This window comes from Cyprinodon tularosa, unplaced genomic scaffold (assembly GCF_016077235.1).
Source record: "Cyprinodon tularosa strain WSP-4 unplaced genomic scaffold, ASM1607723v1 ctg507, whole genome shotgun sequence".
NCBI lineage: Eukaryota > Metazoa > Chordata > Actinopteri > Cyprinodontiformes > Cyprinodontidae > Cyprinodon > Cyprinodon tularosa.
In genome coordinates this window covers 245,801-263,972 of record NW_024039238.1, presented here as the reverse complement: position 1 = coordinate 263,972, position 18,172 = coordinate 245,801, and the positions used below count along the sequence as shown (strand labels likewise).

Here is an 18,172-nt window from a genome sequence, read left to right as displayed (position 1 = left end):
AGTTTTGACCTTTTGTTGAACTCAAGCCAAAGCAATCTGCTCTGGATGCAGTGGAGCAGCTTCCAGCCAATGAAATTAGCTCATTTTATGAAGGGGAATTTGTTGCCAAATAATGTAAGGAATTTATTGAGTATGGGGCCAAAATGGTAGCTTTAATATTTGCAAATGTGTGTGGAGAGTTGTGTGTCTGTATTTCGATTTGTGTGTGTGCAGTGGGATTTGAAAATGTGTAAATAAATCTGTAAATGTGTGAGGAGATTTGTGTGTCTGTACAACAATCTGCAAATGTGTAAAACTACTTGTGTGTAATCCGTTTTGCAAATGTGTAAAAAATCCACAAATCTGTATTCAGATCTGCAAATGTGTACTGAGACTTGCAAATGTGTAGATCAATCTGTAAGCACACACAGAGACACTTGCGTCTGAAGTATTTTCGCTTCAAGACCCAGAAATACAGACAAATCATTGGTTACAAGTCAAGCGGTTTTTCGGTTGGCTCTCTTTACACACGTGATTTTTGCTACTCTTCTGCCGCGTGAGATGCACAAATGTGTAGAAGGATTTGTATGTGTATTTTCGCGATTTGTAACCCCTTGCGCAGGCTCGCAGGCTCACATGCTGCCCTGACCGCAGGCTCGCAGGCTCACAGACAGCCTCTACCTTTTTTTTCCCTCCGCTGCGGGAGTTGACGTGACAAGGATGATATATTGATACCATTCAGTAAGGAAAAAATTTAATCTATTATTAAACAAAAGGTTACGGAAAGATGGCAGAAGCTGTGGGAAGAGCATAGAACTGGAAGTTGGCTTTATAGTATTCAAAGGAAAATTGGTGAAATGAGGAGAACGGAAAGGAATAAAAAAGAGGTTATATCTAGATTAAGTTTCGGAAACACGGGGTTAAATGGAAACTTATTTAGAATGGGAACAGGAGGTTGTGGTTTTTGTTATCAAGGGGAGACGGTGGAGCATGTTTTGTTGTTTTGTTATAAATATTCTATGGAGAGAAGGGTTACAAGAAAATAAATTACAGTTAAATATACAAGATATTTTGGGGGGGGAAAATCTACCTATGATTATTTTTGTAATTTGATAAACAATCCTGAAAAAACGAAATTGGTAGAAAGGATATAAGTTTATTTATGTAAATATTGTTAATATTTATTTTTATTTTTATTTTTCAGTGGGAAAATACATAGCATCCCGATCCACACTCCACTGAAGTAGATGGTGGTAATGCACATCATAAAGTTGCTTGCCAACCGCCATAAAACAGAAGCAGAAGAAGAAGAAACAGTTTTACTAATGCAAACTATAGAAAAAATTAAAGAAATATACTTACAGAAAGCTGACGGGATTCCATTGCTCTCAACTTAGCAGGTACAACCCCTAGGACCCCAGTAACGTCACGTACTGTGCAATACCGCCAACCGGTGGTATGTGGCTGTATGTGAAGCAAGTTGTGCTGAACTGCCGCAGCAGAGAGAGGCTGTCTGTGAGCCTGTGAGCCTGCGGTCAGGGCAGCATGTGAGCCTGTGAGCCTGCGCAAGGGGTTACAAATCGCGAAAATACACATACAAATCCTTCTACACATTTGTGCATCTCACGCGGCAGAAGAGTAGCAAAAATCACGTGTGTAAAGAGAGCCAACCGAAAAACCGCTTGACTTGTAACCAATGATTTGTCTGTATTTCTGGGTCTTGAAGCGAAAATACTTCAGACGCAAGTGTCTCTGTGTGTGCTTACAGATTGATCTACACATTTGCAAATCTCAGTACACATTTGCAGATCTGAATACAGATTTGTGGATTTTTTACACATTTGCAAAACGGATTACACACAAGTAGTTTTACACATTTGCAGATTGTTGTACAGACACACAACTCTCCACACACATTTGCAAATATTAAAGCTACCATTTTGGCCCCATAATTGAGTAAAAAAATTTTCGGTGTTTAAAATTCTGCGTCCAAAAAAAGGCGGATTCAATAAGAACGCTTTTCTTCTGCACAGTTCTGGGTTTCCATTTGTCTTACCATGAGTTCCCTTATCAGTCAGTAGTATTGATGTGAAACGTACAATAACTGATTATAAATCAAAAAATGTTTTATTTGATCGTCTAATTTGACGCTTTTAATTCATAGGTATTTGTAAATAAAAAAAAAATAAAAATATGTTGCCTAGAAGTTAATAAGGAATCGAAATAAATACAAAATAAAATCACATTATAAACCTGTTTTTATAAAAATGGAGCTCCTCTGAGTAATTCCCTTATAACATTTAAACTTGATGAATTGGGAAGAAAAATTATAGTCAGACTGATTTAATTAGTTGAACTTTGTTTTCATCCAGACCTGAGCTGCTTTGATGAGCTCTGATGACTCAGAGTGGAAACCAGCTGATCTCTACATCCAGTCTGTTCCTCTGCTTGGTCTGGATGGAGTTAAAGCTGAACTCAGACATGTTTAGATGTTTCACTTCCTGTAATGACTTTGAAAAAAACAGGAGAACGTTTACAGGATGTCCTAACTTTGGCAAGCGTGTCGTCTAAACGCCACTTTCTGTTTCCTGTGGTTCTTCTGAAGGAAAGCAATGGTCCAGCACCAGATCCAGTCCTTCCAGCGTTCATCCGGATCAGCCGTGGCCAAAACCTTCAGGGTCAACTACAAGCGCCATGTTCTGACCATGGATGACCTGGGCACGTTGTATGGGCAGAACTGGCTCAATGACCAGGTAGGACTCCACCGCGCACCGCTGGAAGCTAACTTCCTGTTGGGCAAAGTCATCAAGTCAAGAAATACATGGAGAAAAAGTTTTAGATTGACTTTGATGTTTCCGTCTAAGCCATTGATCAGCTGGAAAGTTCTTTAGAACGCAGCACTGATGTCATGTTTTACACTCCATTAGAGTTACAGGCTGTTAGCTAAGGCTAACAGGCTAACGGCTACACATGCTTGACTTTGGGCTAACGGCTACACATGCTTGACTTTAGGCTAACGGCTACACATGCTTGACTTTAGGCTAACGGCTACACATGTTTGACTTCAGGCTAACGGCTACACATGTTTGACTTCAGGCTAACGGCTACACATGCTTGACTTCAGGCTAACGGCTACACATGCTTGACTTCAGGCTAACGGCTACACATGTTTGACGTCAGGCTAACGGCTACACATGCTTGACTTCAGGCTAACGGCTACACATGCTTGACTTCAGGCTAACGGCTACACATGCTTGACTTCAGGCTAACGGCTACACATGCTTGACTTCAGGCTAACGGCTACACATGTTTGACGTCAGGCTAACGGCTACACATGCTTGACTTCAGGCTAACGGCTACACATGCTTGACTTCAGGCTAACGGCTACACATGCTTGACTTCAGGCTAACGGCTACACATGCTTGACTTCAGGCTAACGGCTACACATGCTTGACTTCAGGCTAACGGCTACACATGCTTGACTTCAGGCTAACGGCTACACATGCTTGACTTCAGGCTAACGGCTACACATGCTTGACTTCAGGCTAACGGCTACACATGCTTGACTTTAGCCTAACTGCTACACATGCTTGACTTCAGGCTAACGGCTACACATGCTTGACTTCAGGCTAACGGCTACACATGCTTGACTTCAGGCTAACGGCTACACATGCTTGACTTCAGGCTAACGGCTACACATGCTTGACTTCAGGCTAACGGCTACACATGCTTGACTTCAGGCTAACGGCTACACATGCTTGACTTCAGGCTAACGGCTACACATGCTTGACTTCAGGCTAACGGCTACACATGCTTGACTTTAGGCTAACGGCTACACATGCTTGACTTTAGGCTAACGGCTACACATGCTTGACTTTAGGCTAACGGCTACACATGCTTGACTTCAGGCTAACGGCTACACGTTTGACTTCAGGCTAACGGCTACACGTTTGACTTCAGGCTAACGGCTACACATGCTTGACTTCAGGCTAACGGCTACACGTTTGACTTCAGGCTAACGGCTACACATGCTTGACTTCAGGCTAACGGCTACACGTTTGACTTCAGGCTAACGGCGACACATGCTTGACTTCAGGCTAACGGCTACACGTTTGACTTCAGGCTAACGGCGACACATGCTTGACTTCAGCCTAACGGCTACACATGCTTGACTTCAGGCTAACGGCTACACATGCTTGACTTCAGGCTAACGGCTACACATGCTTGACTTCAGGCTAACGGCTACACGTTTGACTTCAGGCTAACGGCTACATGCTTAACTTCACCACACTTGTTGTACTACTGTTGTACTGTTTATCCATTAGACGGTGGGAAATAATCCATTCCGATTTTGCTCGAGCATGGCTCTGGTCTGGGATTCCTTCTATTGCAAATAACAAGGAGTTTCCACTTAGTAATGAGCAGTGGTGCCCTCTGGTGGATGGTGGTAACATAACACTAAAGCCTTGAACACACCCAAACCGATTTTTGCATCCAACCCCACAGAAAATCAAGTCGGACGAGTTTGTGGCGTTCACTGAAAGTCAGTGGGGATGACACCATTTGGCAGTGACTGAGATAAAGCCCAGGTCTATTTTAGTTACAGAAATTTCATGGGACTGAGGAGAAAAGAAACAGAATAATTACAGGAGTTGAGGAGGACAGAAATCGGCTCATCTCCATCTTTACAAAAAAGAAAAACAAACTTAAAAAAAAACTTCATTTCTATAGCTCCAATTCACATCATGTCATCTCAGGTCACTTTCCAGTTCACCAGATCATCCAGTCAGATTCAAAGTTTTCTATCTAAGGAAAGCCAGCTGATTGCATCGACTCATTGACTCTTCAGCAATCCCTCACACTAAGCATGCTTGTAGCGACAGTGGAGAGGAAAAACTCCCTTTGAACAGGAAGAAACCTCCAGCAGAACCAGGCTCAGTGTGAGCGGCCATCTGCTGAGGCCCACTGGGGTTCAAGGAGACAGAAGCAGACATAGAAAAAGAAGCATAGATACAAAAGGCAACTGTCAACCAGCTCCACAGGCGGCCCCGTCCAGGAAACACACAGCCAGGCAGACGAGCTCCGAGCCAGCTCCCATGTCAGAGGATGAAGAGAGCACATCCAGTTAGTCACAGTCAGAGAAACAGGACTACACTGGAAAACAGGCCAAGCTCCAACATCTAGAAACAAAGGTGTTGATGGCAGCAGCACAGCTGATATTTCTCTCCAGGATGGAGTCACAGCCAAACAGGAACAGACCAGATGAAGCTACTATGAGAAAAAGCAGAGAGAGCAGAACGTTAGAGATTGAACTAACAGATTCTGCAGAGTGGGAGAATAGAGATAGAATGAAGCAGAATGATGAAAAAGGGGTCCCTATGTCCTCCAGCAGCCTAAGCCTATAGCAGCAGAACTATAGAGATAGATCATTTGTTTAAATTATCCATTAACTATTAGTTTTCTTTGTAGAGTTTTTGTCTGTTATTCAGTTTTCATCTGTTTCTTTGTGTTTTTATTACTCAGGATTGCTGAGTTAATCTCCTGTTTTCTCTTCCTGCTGTGTTTCTGTGTAGATTATGAACATGTATGGAGATCTGGTCATGGATTCCGTTCCAGACAAGGTAGGAGCCATGGAGCAGCTTTCCTCCTCTTCTCTCCTTTCACGTGTCGCCTGAGCTCAGGCTCCGGTTTTCCATTTACTGGGACGTCTTACGGTGTGTTCACATCAAAACGGAAAGTAGAGCTTCCTAAGTGTTACGCCTATTGAGAGGAGCGTTCAGGAGCGACTCGACTGCCTGCGTTTTCAGCTCATGTTTGGAGATCAGAGTGAAGGTTTAGCAGAAGTTAAAACGTTAATCTGCTTTTACCGCCTGCATGACGGCAATAAAAACATTTTAAATTCACAGGTGGTGTTTAAAAGAATTTTGACTCCGTTTTGTTTCCAATTCAGCTAAATATTTTCTACACGAAAAGTGAAACTATGGAAAAAAAAAAAGAAAAAAATTCTTCAGATTTGATTAAATAATAAAACATCCTTCCGATAAATAAATGTCCTTAATAAAGTTAAACTGAATATATTTTTAAAATATACATTTTAGTTTGTCATTTATTTTATTTACTTCAGGATAATTTTTTGCATTTAAAGATTTATTACTCTAAACATCATTTATATTTCTAAACATGAATTTGTTTCCTAATTTTTGATATTTTGTTTATTTTTCTTTTATGTATTTTAAGGACTTTTATTTTTTTTTTTTACTTTAGGGTGTTTTATTAGTCCCAGATATACGTAAAGGAACTTTAACAAATAAGTCTCAATAAAACTGTTATAAAAAAAAAAAGAAAATAAGAGAATCTTGAGATAAATAAATCTGAAATTAAATTGGCTCAGATTGTATTTTTTTATATATATTCTTTCTTTTGCTGCAAAGGGACATTTATTTATTGACATTAACTTATTAAAGAGGATTTTCTCAGAAATTAAATGTCCAGGTTTATCTAAAATGAGTTAATTGATGGATGGCGTTCTTGCACTTACCTCTTAGTGCCTACCAACAGTAGCCAATCCACTTGGCTACTGTCGATAATGGATTGGCTACTTGTTTGTTGTCAATGATGCCACTATATTATTTACGTTAGCTCATACGCTTTGGCGCATGTTTGGCTAGCGGTTCTCCACTAAGCCGAAGCACGAGTAAGTACTCCTACGCTCGTTTGCTGCTGCAGATTTTATTTTTTTAGCTATTTGTTCACTCTTTTGTGTAAACTGGAGCATCAATGGCCGAAAAGAATCCTGATAAACCGCTGCAGCTACCAGATCTGCTTCCTGCCAGTGACGTTACGCTACATGATTGGCTGAACGTTGCCACATGATGTAAAATATTGCGGTTGCCCAGACAACGACAATAACATCACGCGGCCTCTGTCTGGGAGCATCTTAGTGCGACTAATGACAGATGAAGTTTTACCTGAACAGAATAAAATCCGTTTCTGGTGAACAGAGTAACTGTTTCACTGCAGGTCTTCAACAGGGGGTTCACGACCCCGGGGGGGTCCATGGAGGTACTGCATGGGGGTCAACAGAGTTTTAGTGGTAATAATTGCAGGGAGGAATATTAAAAAAAGTCTAATCAACCAATTGAAATGTCTTTAAATCCACATGAACATGAATCCAACAGACTGTAGTAAACAGATAAATGGAGGCAGAAGATGTCTTTCAGTCATCAATGCTCACATTCAGAGACACACAGGAGCTCTTTAAGCTGGGCACCGTTTCATTCACAACACCTGTCCCATCAACCAGGAATCAGAAATACTTTAATAATCCCAGGGAGGGATTACTTTAGTTACATTACTCCATCTGTAACAGAGTGACTAGGACCAGTTTGATAGAACACTATTTTATACCATATTAGAGATGTCCCGATCCAGGTTTTTGCACTTCCGATCCGATACCGATATTGTTTTTGGACTTCCAATCCGATACCGATACTGGCTGATACCAGCCTATCCGAGCATGTATTTAAGTTTAAGTTAAAGTATTTAGCCTTAGTTGTAAGTCTCAAGTTAAAAAGGGTTTTAGTACTCTTGATAACATCTAGCCAGCTGAATTAGGTGAGATTGAATAAAACACAATGATTGGTAACAACAAACTTACCTGTTTATTAAGAGATAAACACAAACTTGACAAAATTATGAATAGCAATCTAATATTGCACAGTGAGCAGTAAAACCGTAAACAGTTAAAGGTGCAAGTATTACTGTAAGTTTTAATAAAAATGCAAAACAGACAAGAGTGGAAAATAGTCTATTAACTTAGAATCAGGACTCTACTCTTGAAAAAAGACACTGCTTAAAAAAATCAGTGCAAATAATAGTTACACAAAAATGCCTTATACTCCCCAATGTCCTCCACACCTAGTCTCCATCTACACGTCGTGCAGGATAAAATAATCCCACACGGCTGACATTTCCCCGCTATCTTCCAATTCACCTGTTTTAATGGTTAGGCCGGGAGACAGACCCAAAAAGACCTGTGGGTGTTTTGAAGGTGTTCTGGAAAATACGGACCAGATTCGGGGAACACTGGCGCAAAATAGTGGAATGGATTGTTTCAAGCGGCGAAACTGGAAAATACAAAATACAAGCATTTTTACATGCTTTGCCGATACGCATTTTTTTTTTGCCATTATCGGCGTCCGATCCGATACGTGGATCGGATCAGGACAAGCCTATACCATATATATAATTCGGGGGGGCCCCCGCTCCATCTCACCATCAGTGTGGGGCCCTTGGCCTGGAAAACGTTAAAGACTCCTGTGTTAGACCATGATATAAAGGAGGAGAGCTGTGTAGCGCTATGGCTGGCTTTGCTCAGTAGCTAACAGATTAGCCTCTTCTAGCTCGGTCAGTTAGCCATATTAAGCTACCCTACTTTTAAATTTGAGGCAACAACCGTTCATTTTCTACAAATAGAATATCTGTTTTCTTGGTCTAAAATCTCTACGAAAATTAAGATGTTCCATCTGTCCTCCTCTGCCCTCAGATCTTAATAAAAGAATAAAAATAAGCTGAGACTTTTAGTGTCTCCTTGTTAAATGGCAGAGCTCAGTCTGTCTTAGAAGGCAGGACTTTCCTTCCAGACTAACGATGATTGTTTTCTACTTTTAGCTACTTTAGATGACAGATTAAATGTAAAATAACAGCAAATATAGGAAATAATATGTTGAGACTCCAGAAGAGATTTGATCCTTAGGAAACGGGTGCGATACAGGTTGTGAGTTGTGATATGACATCATAAGAAGGGGCGGGCCCCATGCAGATCTGGTACCTACACTGGAAATATTTGCGTAATCTAGGGTACTTAGCAAGATGGTTAGCATTAGCTATATGGATCGAATTTTTTTGATAGTAAAAAACAGACTTTAACTTGCGATTTTCTCATCATGGAATTTTTTTATCACAAATTTTCTGTATTACTTTTAATCCGTAGGCCCTTAGGGACAAATGGGATATAAACAATCTAGATCGTATTTATTATATGGCCTAAAAAGGTAGGAAGTAAAAGCTTTATTTTAAAAATTCTGATTTATTGATTTAGTTAATTATGCACTCCCAGAGACCTCTTCTTCTGATGGAGATTTCCTGCTGATTAGGTGCATCCTGGCTCTTTGCTGCTTCTATAGGTGAAATACGTAATTACCGGCTGAGATGTTTCCAGCGTGGAGAACTTTTGTGAAGGAGGGAGCTTTGGCACATGTGAACAATAAAAGAATAAACAGCTGTTAGACATATCTCCCACCACAGAATCCTCTTTCATGCCTTTACTGTTATAGGGCAATTATATTTAAATGTTAAATCATTCTGGCTTAAACATGTATATAAATGTGTATATATGTTCTCTTTATCAGACCATATTGTCCCTAAATTTAGAAAAATTCTATTTAAAAAAAATTCCTGTCTTAAAATCTGTTTTTCCGTTATCTTCTGCAGGCCAGTTAGTTCTACGTCAGCCTGAACACCTAAATTCAGCCAATCATATATCAACGGTCATCTGTCAATCAAATGTTTTCGGTCATAGCATCTTGATTCATGTGTCGCAGCTAATATACGCAGCGGTTGAAATCAGAATCCTTTCCTTTCCCATTGAGTTGCGTCCCAGTGTTCACGGGGATGGACGTCTGTGTCTTCGGCAGGCGTAGAGCTAACAGAACTGGCAGCGTTGCGAGGCAAGGGCTCAAACATGTACGGCTGGAAGCCTTCTACACCAAACCAAGCTTCTGCCGCCCTGGCGTCCTCTTCCACAACATCTTCGTCCCCGCTTTCCTCCTCTAAATAAAAAATGGATGACGGATGAGACTCATCCACGACCTCCGACACTAAACTGTCGTTTCTAAGGCTGCGTTCGCACCTTAATGCTCAATTCCGATTTTTTTTTGTGAAATCTGATTTTTTTTTTTTGCTTTGCCGTTCACATTTCCAAATATATGCGACTTGTTGTATGACTGCAGTTTACACAGGAGATCACATACGTGTTAGGTTAAAAAAATGTAGGCTTGTAAAAGAGAAACTGAGTCTACACAGGAAAGAGATTCAAGCAGCTTCTGCAGGAGCGGAAAGAAAAAGCCCAACCCAACTTCAAGCTTTCTTTCTCCGAACCCTCTCCTGCAGCCGTCTTTTATTAACAGAACATGACACATGGTTACAAAACAGTATTTGTTCTGACAGAACAATTGATCAGTTCATAAAGACAGAATGCTCCACCAGAATGACAAGGCAGGATGGTCTCCTGACTGAATCACAAGACACAGTGGAGCATCCCCTCGCACAAATGTTTCATAAGCATACACGGACATTCATTTTATAATCATCATTGAATAAACCTAACACAACGCAAGTGTCCCGCATGTGCAGTAGAGGACACAATGAGGTCACAGGCCAGCGTGCTCTTTTTTTCCCCGGAATTAAACATGAATGGTAGCGCCGGAGCGCATCTAGCGGTGTTTTCCAACCATAAAAACTCATTCTTTTCAATATGTTTCAACTAAACATAAATACTACTCTCTGCATCATCATCTGCCATGGTTGTGGTTTTTCTTGCCGCTTCTAAGTAGCAACACGCAGAATAGTGACCTTTGTCGGGTATTAATCTCGTTCAGGTCAGATGAATGCGATCTGGCTGTTCACACACAGGTCGCATTTGAAAAGATCAGATTCGTATCGGATTTAGGACCACAGAGCCAAGCGGCCTGGGTCGCATTGGAAAAAATCGGATCTGTGTTGTTCAGACAGCCATGAAAAGATCAGATCCAGGTAGCATATGGCCAAAAAGATCGGATTTGGGTCACTTCAGACTGCGATGTGAACGTAGCCCAAGTCACCAATTTAGTGCTACTTGGTCCCCATTGGGACCAAGTAGCACTAAGTTGCTAACTGGTTAGCAAGATGCTTCCGACAAACCGGCCACAACCAAAAACTCGTGAACCTCCCGCCACAACAATCCCGCCCCCTTGATAATCGACCAATCACATTCGCTTTATTGACTGGTGTAAATTCGTGCACCACTCCTCAGGAGAATTCGGAAATGCGACGGTTGGAACAGCCGCTTCCCTACGACTTTAAAAGCTGAATTTATGCATTTAATTTTGGAATGAAATGACTTTCCATATGAGCGATCCCCCTGACACGGTTGTTAGCTGCTGCAGCCATGATGATGGTTAAACTCGGTCCTGAGGTGGCGCAGATTCTTTTCCTTCATATCTATGAAGTTTAAAGCTTCGCTATCAGGAAAGAAATGGTGTAACTTTTCGCTCTGCTGTCCTCAGGTCCACTTCTTCAACAGCTTCTTTTATGACAAGCTAAGGACAAAAGGATATGAAGGAGTTAAACGGTGGACAAAGAATGTAAGTGAACAGTCTCTGTTTGTAGATCTAGAATGGATAGAGCTGCTTGGTCCCTTTTCCTCTGGATGGATGCCCCCTCCTTTCTTCCCAGGTGGACATCTTCCAGAAAGATCTGCTGCTGATCCCCATCCACCTGGAGGTCCACTGGTCTCTGGTCAGCGTCGACATCCCCCGTCGCACCATCACCTACTTCGACTCTCAGCGGACCCTCAACAGGCGCTGCCCCAAGGTGGGAGGAGACTCACGGAGCGCCTTCACCTCCTGCTTTTATACGGGGAGAAATGTGGTCCAATATTATTGAAGGGGGAGAAAAAAAACCTTTTAATCTGAAAAAGGTTAATTGGCTAATTAATAACGGAAAAATGTTAAACACTATTTTTCTAATTTCTAGGAAAAAGTAATTTCCCTCTGGAATTATTAACCCTCTCAGGCTCAAATTAAGTTGTAGTTGCAGGAAAAATCTGATATTTGGAGAAAATGATCGTATGGTGTAGTAATATACAATCTTTGAGAGAGACCTTCACATGCAATGAATTCTGGGAATGTTGCAGATATGCAACAGTGGCCCGGAGTGGTGAATTAATACTGAAGACTTAATCTGATATGAACGTTAACTTTATTTGAATGTCAAAAACAAAACAAAAAACTAAAAATTCTCTTAACAAAATTAGAGACAACTTTTTCTCAAACTTTTTCTGCACCGACATCTCAAAACCTCTTAAGAAGGCAGTTTCTGTTAAACTGTTGCTCAAAATAGAGGCTAACTAGTAGATAAAGCATGTAGCATCCATTGGTATCTGTTTGGGCACACGTTGCGGATCCACAACATTGAAATCGAGATGCCACTGGTGACAAACCAAGACGAGATAAAATTTACTAATTGGCATGTGTCATATCCATACGCATTCATGGTTCATCTTATGTAGTTTTGATTTCAAAATAATGAAAATTGGTAGTGATACTGACATGAATTTGGTGCTTAGAAAATCTGTTTCAGTGACTCAGCCATGTTGAAAGTGAGTCAGCAGTGTCATCTGCTGAGCTGGAGAGAAACTTTGTTGCAAATGCACAACTAAGTCCTTCTGTTGTACTTCTGAGTAACAAAAGCTCTTAAAATATGGATGTAAAGTAATTAGCTAAGTGGGATTTAGCTGTTGCAAATCTGCAACATCTGCCTGGAAAGGGGTTAAAGTATTTCTGATTCACTAAATGATTTCCTTCCAAATCCCGCGTTACTGATATTGTCTTTTACACCTCTGGGTGGCCTGTGCACGGACCAATAGGAATTAGTCTGCCCTGTGTGGACGTTAGCAACAGCATTTCCATTGGTCCGCTCACAGGACACCTGAAAAAAATTATTACAATTTAAAAAAAAAGATTAAATCTGGAAAAAAAAATCTAAAAACACATTTGAGAAGCTAAACTCTGTAAAATAAAATCTTAGAATATGTAAAAAAATTTATGAAAATATTGGTTTAACTTCTGCAGACAGTTTATAGTTTATTTTTTATTCTGCATTTCAAAACCTCTTCCAAATTCTCTTTAAAAAAATAAAAATATTTGCTTTCAGTTTAGGGCTGAAACAATCAAATTGATTATTGAAACAATCGTCAACTAATTTAGTAATCATTAACTGGAGTATAGAGACTGTAAAACGTGTCTTTAGCTGACAGAGCAACTAACTTATTATTATTAAACCACAATTTTAAAAAATGTATATAAACATTTTGCATTTAAGATAAAAATAATGTTTTTTTTTCGTAGTTTAGCCTAGTTTAATTTCATAAAAAATTGTTGAGGAACCTTTGGCAGTCCGATTATTAATCAATTCATCGAAGAAATAATCGAGAGATTTATCAAGATTGTAAAATAATCCTATTTGGGAACAAATTTCTCCCCATACTGTCTGTGATTAGTATCATAAATTAGATTTTATTTAAGGGAATTTGAACCAAAAATCATATTCAGGATCTACGGCTCAATTAAGGGGATTATTTTTCTGTATTAATGCTTGTTTATTTAGAAATAATAATTTACTAAAGGCATCGTTTATTTAAACGAAGCTTTAATTTCTTTTTTCTCCCCCGATTACTTCCTCTTTGCAGAGATATTTGCTATAAAAAGTTCTCCCCTCAAAGCGAATGTTAATCCAAACATAGTTTAAAATTTGATGATTGATAAACTTTTAATTTCATCATTTGTTTTTTTCTCATTCCAGCATATTTCCAAGTATCTTCAAGCCGAGGCGGTAAAAAAGGACCAACGGGACTTTTTGACGGGATGGAAAGGATTTTTTAAAATGGTGATTGTTTTTTTTTGTGCCGGCTTCTATCAGCAGGGGGCGTCCTCACCCTCTGATCTCATATCAGTAGACTTTACAAACGCCTAAAAACTAATTTATCATCTCAAATGTATAAACGTAGTCCTTCTGACGGATCTAAAGTGGAATATTAGATGATATCGGTTCAGATTATTAATCAGTCATCAAAAGTTCTGGAGCCAAGAATCGTAGCTTTTGGAGGCTGGAAAGTTTGTTCAAAACCATCTTTATTTTATTTTTACTGTGCATGAAACAAAAATGATTTAAACTCCTTTCAGTATATCAATAGTGTTTTAAATCCCACTGTCCCTGAATGCAACATCTTGGAATATTTTGCTGGGGTACATCAGCTGTCAATCATCACACGCTGTCATCTAAACTCTTCCCCCAAGTTGAGGCCCAGCAGTTTGAAATTAAGGCCATTTCTTTATTCCCTAGAACCCGAGTACAGACTCGTTTCCTCGCCAAGTCTGTTCTTGATAAGAACCCAGGAAAGCCTGGACCCACATTCAAAGCTCGTCTGGAATTAATAGTCTCTGCATATGAATAAATTATGACTTTTATCATTTATTGCTGGAATAATAATGAACACATTCAGATAAACACAAACCAAATGAACATTTTGCCAAATAAAACAATCAAACCTCCATCAGAGCCAGCGGTACTTTACACACGGCTATGCAGAGAGAGGGTTAGCCCTAACTTTAGCCCTGGCCGCCGCAGATGGGCTGACGTTAGCCCTGGCCGCCGCAGACGGGCTGACGTTAGCCCTGGCCGCCGCAGACGGGCTGACGTTAGCCCTGGCCGCCGCAGACGGGCTGACGTTAGCCCTGGCCGCCGCAGACGGGCTGACGTTAGCCCTGGCCGCCGCAGACGGGCTGACGTTAGCCCTGGCCGCCGCAGACGGGCTGACGTTAGCCCTGGCCGCCGCAGACGCGCAGACGTTAGCCCTGGCCGCCGCAGACGGGCTGACGTTAGCCCTGGCCGCTGCAGCCCGCGCTAACGTTAGCCCTGGCCGCCGCAGACGCGCAAACGTTAGCCCTGGCCGCTCAATCGGCCCTTAGGCCAATGGAGAAACGGCCTAAAACCAGAACCTAAATCTGAAAAGCAGTTTAAATTTCAGTTTTTTTGAACTTCCAAATAATTTTTAAATTTTTTTTTTCAGTTTAAATACATTTTTGAACAAACTTTTATGCCCCAGATTTATCTCTGTACGATCTGTGTCCTGCTGAATGAGGATGGTGGATTGCACACTATAAGCAATCCCCCATAGGAAGACATTAGATCAGATGAGGTCAGGATTGAACCTTTAGCTATGAAGCTAATTAGCAGCAGCTAAACATTGAAACATCCCTTTGGTTATTTGTCTTTAGAGCTTTTATTCCTGTTTAATAAAGGATTCTGATTTTAATTTTGATTATTTATTCCAAGTTAATTTAGCATAATGGAATGAAACATCAGGAATAACTTCATGGTTTTAGGTCGGCTGTTGTAAAATAAGTATTTTTATTATCTGATTTAATTTGGATTTAAACAGATTTCTGAGTTTATGAAATTCTTTGCGTTTCCCTCCTGGTTCCTGCAGATTTTACGGCGTTTCTGAACCAAAGGGACGCCGTTTAAAGCAACCTTTGGTTCTGCATGAACCGTTCTGACTGTATTGAGGCAGAACATGTGTAAATAGTGTTAGCTGAACGGTAACCGTGGTGATGGCGAAGCAGGGTGCAGAAAGCGGCCGGGGGGAGATCAGGATGATGGAAAAATGCTGTTTTCTCTCTTCCAGAATGTGGGCCGTCAGAACAACGACAGCGACTGTGGAGCTTTTGTGCTGCAGGTGAGTTCCAGCAGATGAAGAGCAGCTGCTCCTTTAACTGCAGCTGGAAGGAGAAGCCAGAAATAATCAGTGCATCGTTATTTATACCTAAAACTAATACGCATTAATCAGGAAAAAAATAAAAATGATTTTTCGTTGCGATCACTGAGTCTGGGAGCGGCCATCTTTGCCCAAATCTAGTAGCCCCTCCCTCCTGCCATCTTCCAGCAGTGACGTCACGGTGCGGTTAGCCTAGCGCCATTCTCCCCGCTTTCCAAGCTAAATCAATGGGAACTACTAGACACATCTGCAATCAACAACAATTATTGAAGATTTCCAGAGGACTTCACCATTGAAATTCACCAGAGCTATAGTGAAACTGACAATGCCCACGTGCATGGCAGCTGGATGCTGGAATACAGAGGTCATGGTTTAGCGGATCGCTGTCCGGATCCAGACTCACCAGCTGTTTAATCCAGACCTAAACTGATTTAAAACATTTATGTCTAACTTCCCTTGCCCCTCTTCTCCTGTTAATACGGTAAAGCCCTGGGGAGCGTCCGGCTCCAGGCTGCACGTGATCCAAATGAGCCAATGAGCTGTCAGTCTGGGTTGCTGCTGCTGCTACTTTTAGACACAGCAGGCAAACCTGTGGCAAGCCGGGCGATGGGAAAGAAGGAGAAGACCATGAGAAAAAGAGAGCAGAGAAAGTGTGGACTGCTGGAAGAACTGCGGTGAACTGGTGAAAGAAAAGTGAAATGGCGTGCTCAAAGATGACCCTGCACATTTAGAGGATGTTTGGCTCAACCTGCTGCTGTGAAGCAGGATTCTCCACCATGAACAGAATCAACAATAAATCTGGATCCAGGCTCAAAATGAGCTCCTTGATATGTGCTTGAGAATGGCTTAGTCTCTGGTTAAACCCAGGTTTAAAGCCTTGCAGGGCAGCCTAAAGCCCACTGCCAACATTAAGACAGAAAAAAGAAAGAAAATAACAAACCATCAGTTCAGGGGTTTGAGAAAATATGGGAATCAGGAAATTATCTATAAACCAAACTGAACGATTGTTGTTCTCTACTTCAAAAAATACTTTAGATTTTAAAATGGAAAAATGTTCTATTTTTTTTATAATTAAACGTATAACATGGATGCATAAAAACTTCATTTTATTTCAGTATTAAATGCTGTTTAAAGTAACAGATTATAATTAAATTTATGGCCCCACTTTAACTCCACAAACTACAGAAGAGGTTTAGGGTTTTATAGATCAGACCTGTCGTGGCGAAACAGACGCCGCCTGTTGAAATGTCCTCTGCTGACCTCGCTAACGTCTCCTGTCTCCTCCCACAGTACTGCAAGTGTCTGGCGCTAGGACAGCCGTTTAACTTTGGGCAGCAGGACATGCCGCGGCTAAGGAGGCAAATGTACAAAGAACTGTGCCACTGCAAGCTCATCCTGTGACGGCGCCCGGATCCGGAGCGCGCGGCGGGACGGGAGGAGCCAGCGGATCGCTGGACGACAGAACATCTTCAAAGTTAACAGGGACTGAGGCAGGCGGGCGGCTACCAGGACATCTGACGTCTGGTTCGTCTCTCTGGTTCCGTCTGTTCGCTTTTATTTGAAGTTCTTAATTTTTCGACAGACTCATTTAAGGCGGGACGGTTTGGTCACATGTCCCGGTTCCCTTTTCCTTCCGCGGCAGGAAGTTGGCGTAGAGAGAATCCAGATCGTCCTGCTTTCATGTAACCGTGTCCGACCATCTGAGGTGGTCTCTGTAAGCCTGTGAATAAAGCAGAACCTGTCGGGTTTTTCCGTTTAATTCAGTCCACCTACGCAGGCCAAGCCCCCCCCCCACAGATCCAACATTAACGCCAAGGCTTCTTTCGGACGTGGTCATCCGTGTAGGCGCAGCAGCAGCGTGGCGTTTCGGTGAGTTATATATATTTTTAAAGAGGTCAAGTCGTCGTGATTTTTGCAGGATTTCAGACGATGGAACTGATGAACTCTGCCATAAACCGGCTCTCTTGTACATTTACTTTCTTTTTTTTTTTTGAAGTACACTTTTACCTGACTTAGGCACCCGAAACTTTCTGCCTTTTTTCAGTAGAAAGAAACCAACGCAAACATCTAAACGTGGGAAATTTGATCTGCATCTTTGTCCAAACGGAGCAGATTGATTCAAAAAAAACCAAAAAAACCAAGGGTACCTTTTCCTTTCATTTATCTTCTTTGTGTTTTTATTGCTGTCAGTAAATGTGGTGATATACTTATTGCTTAAACAAATGGTGTAAAAAAAAACAAACAACAACTTTAAATTAGTTTTTTGTTCTTTTTGGAGCGAGCCTCAAATGTTCCGTTTAGTATTTGTTTGATAAAAGCCATCTTGGTCAGGACCACAGCAGCGACACAACAGGAGCACCGAATCCCTCCATGGAGCTGCAGTGCTTTCTTCTTCTTCTCTTTTTTTATAATAAAAGACAAACTTGTGGATAGCTGTCTTTTTGTTTTTTGCATTTTTTTTCCTGAGTGGATGCAACAGAGATGTTTTCTATATCTTCTAAAATGAATTCTGGTTCGTTTAAAAATAAAAAATATGTGGCAAAAAATGTGTTTTTAACCTCGCAATGCATTATTATTTATATTTAAACCAGAGTTGGT

At 41.1% G+C, this 18,172-nt stretch overlaps 1 protein-coding gene and 1 long non-coding RNA gene across 2 annotated transcripts in view; both read left to right on the top strand.

Moving 5' to 3' along the window:
• The window catches only part of senp3b (SUMO specific peptidase 3b), a 33,086-nt gene extending 15,154 nt beyond the window's left edge, over positions 1–17,932 (top strand). The window contains exons 6-12 of the mRNA XM_038303181.1: positions 2,585–2,732; positions 5,553–5,600; positions 11,304–11,381; positions 11,473–11,610; positions 13,600–13,683; positions 15,485–15,535; positions 16,865–17,932. Coding sequence (XP_038159109.1) covers positions 2,585–2,732; positions 5,553–5,600; positions 11,304–11,381; positions 11,473–11,610; positions 13,600–13,683; positions 15,485–15,535; positions 16,865–16,975 — 658 coding nt within the window. The 3' untranslated portion in view covers positions 16,976–17,932. The remainder of the gene's footprint in view (positions 1–2,584; positions 2,733–5,552; positions 5,601–11,303; positions 11,382–11,472; positions 11,611–13,599; positions 13,684–15,484; positions 15,536–16,864) is intronic.
• On the top strand, positions 679–1,293 carry LOC119795274. Its single transcript, XR_005282312.1, has 2 exons — positions 679–720; positions 1,184–1,293. It is a non-coding gene; the product is annotated as an uncharacterized LOC119795274 (long non-coding RNA).
• Positions 17,933–18,172: the final 240 nt, after the last annotated feature.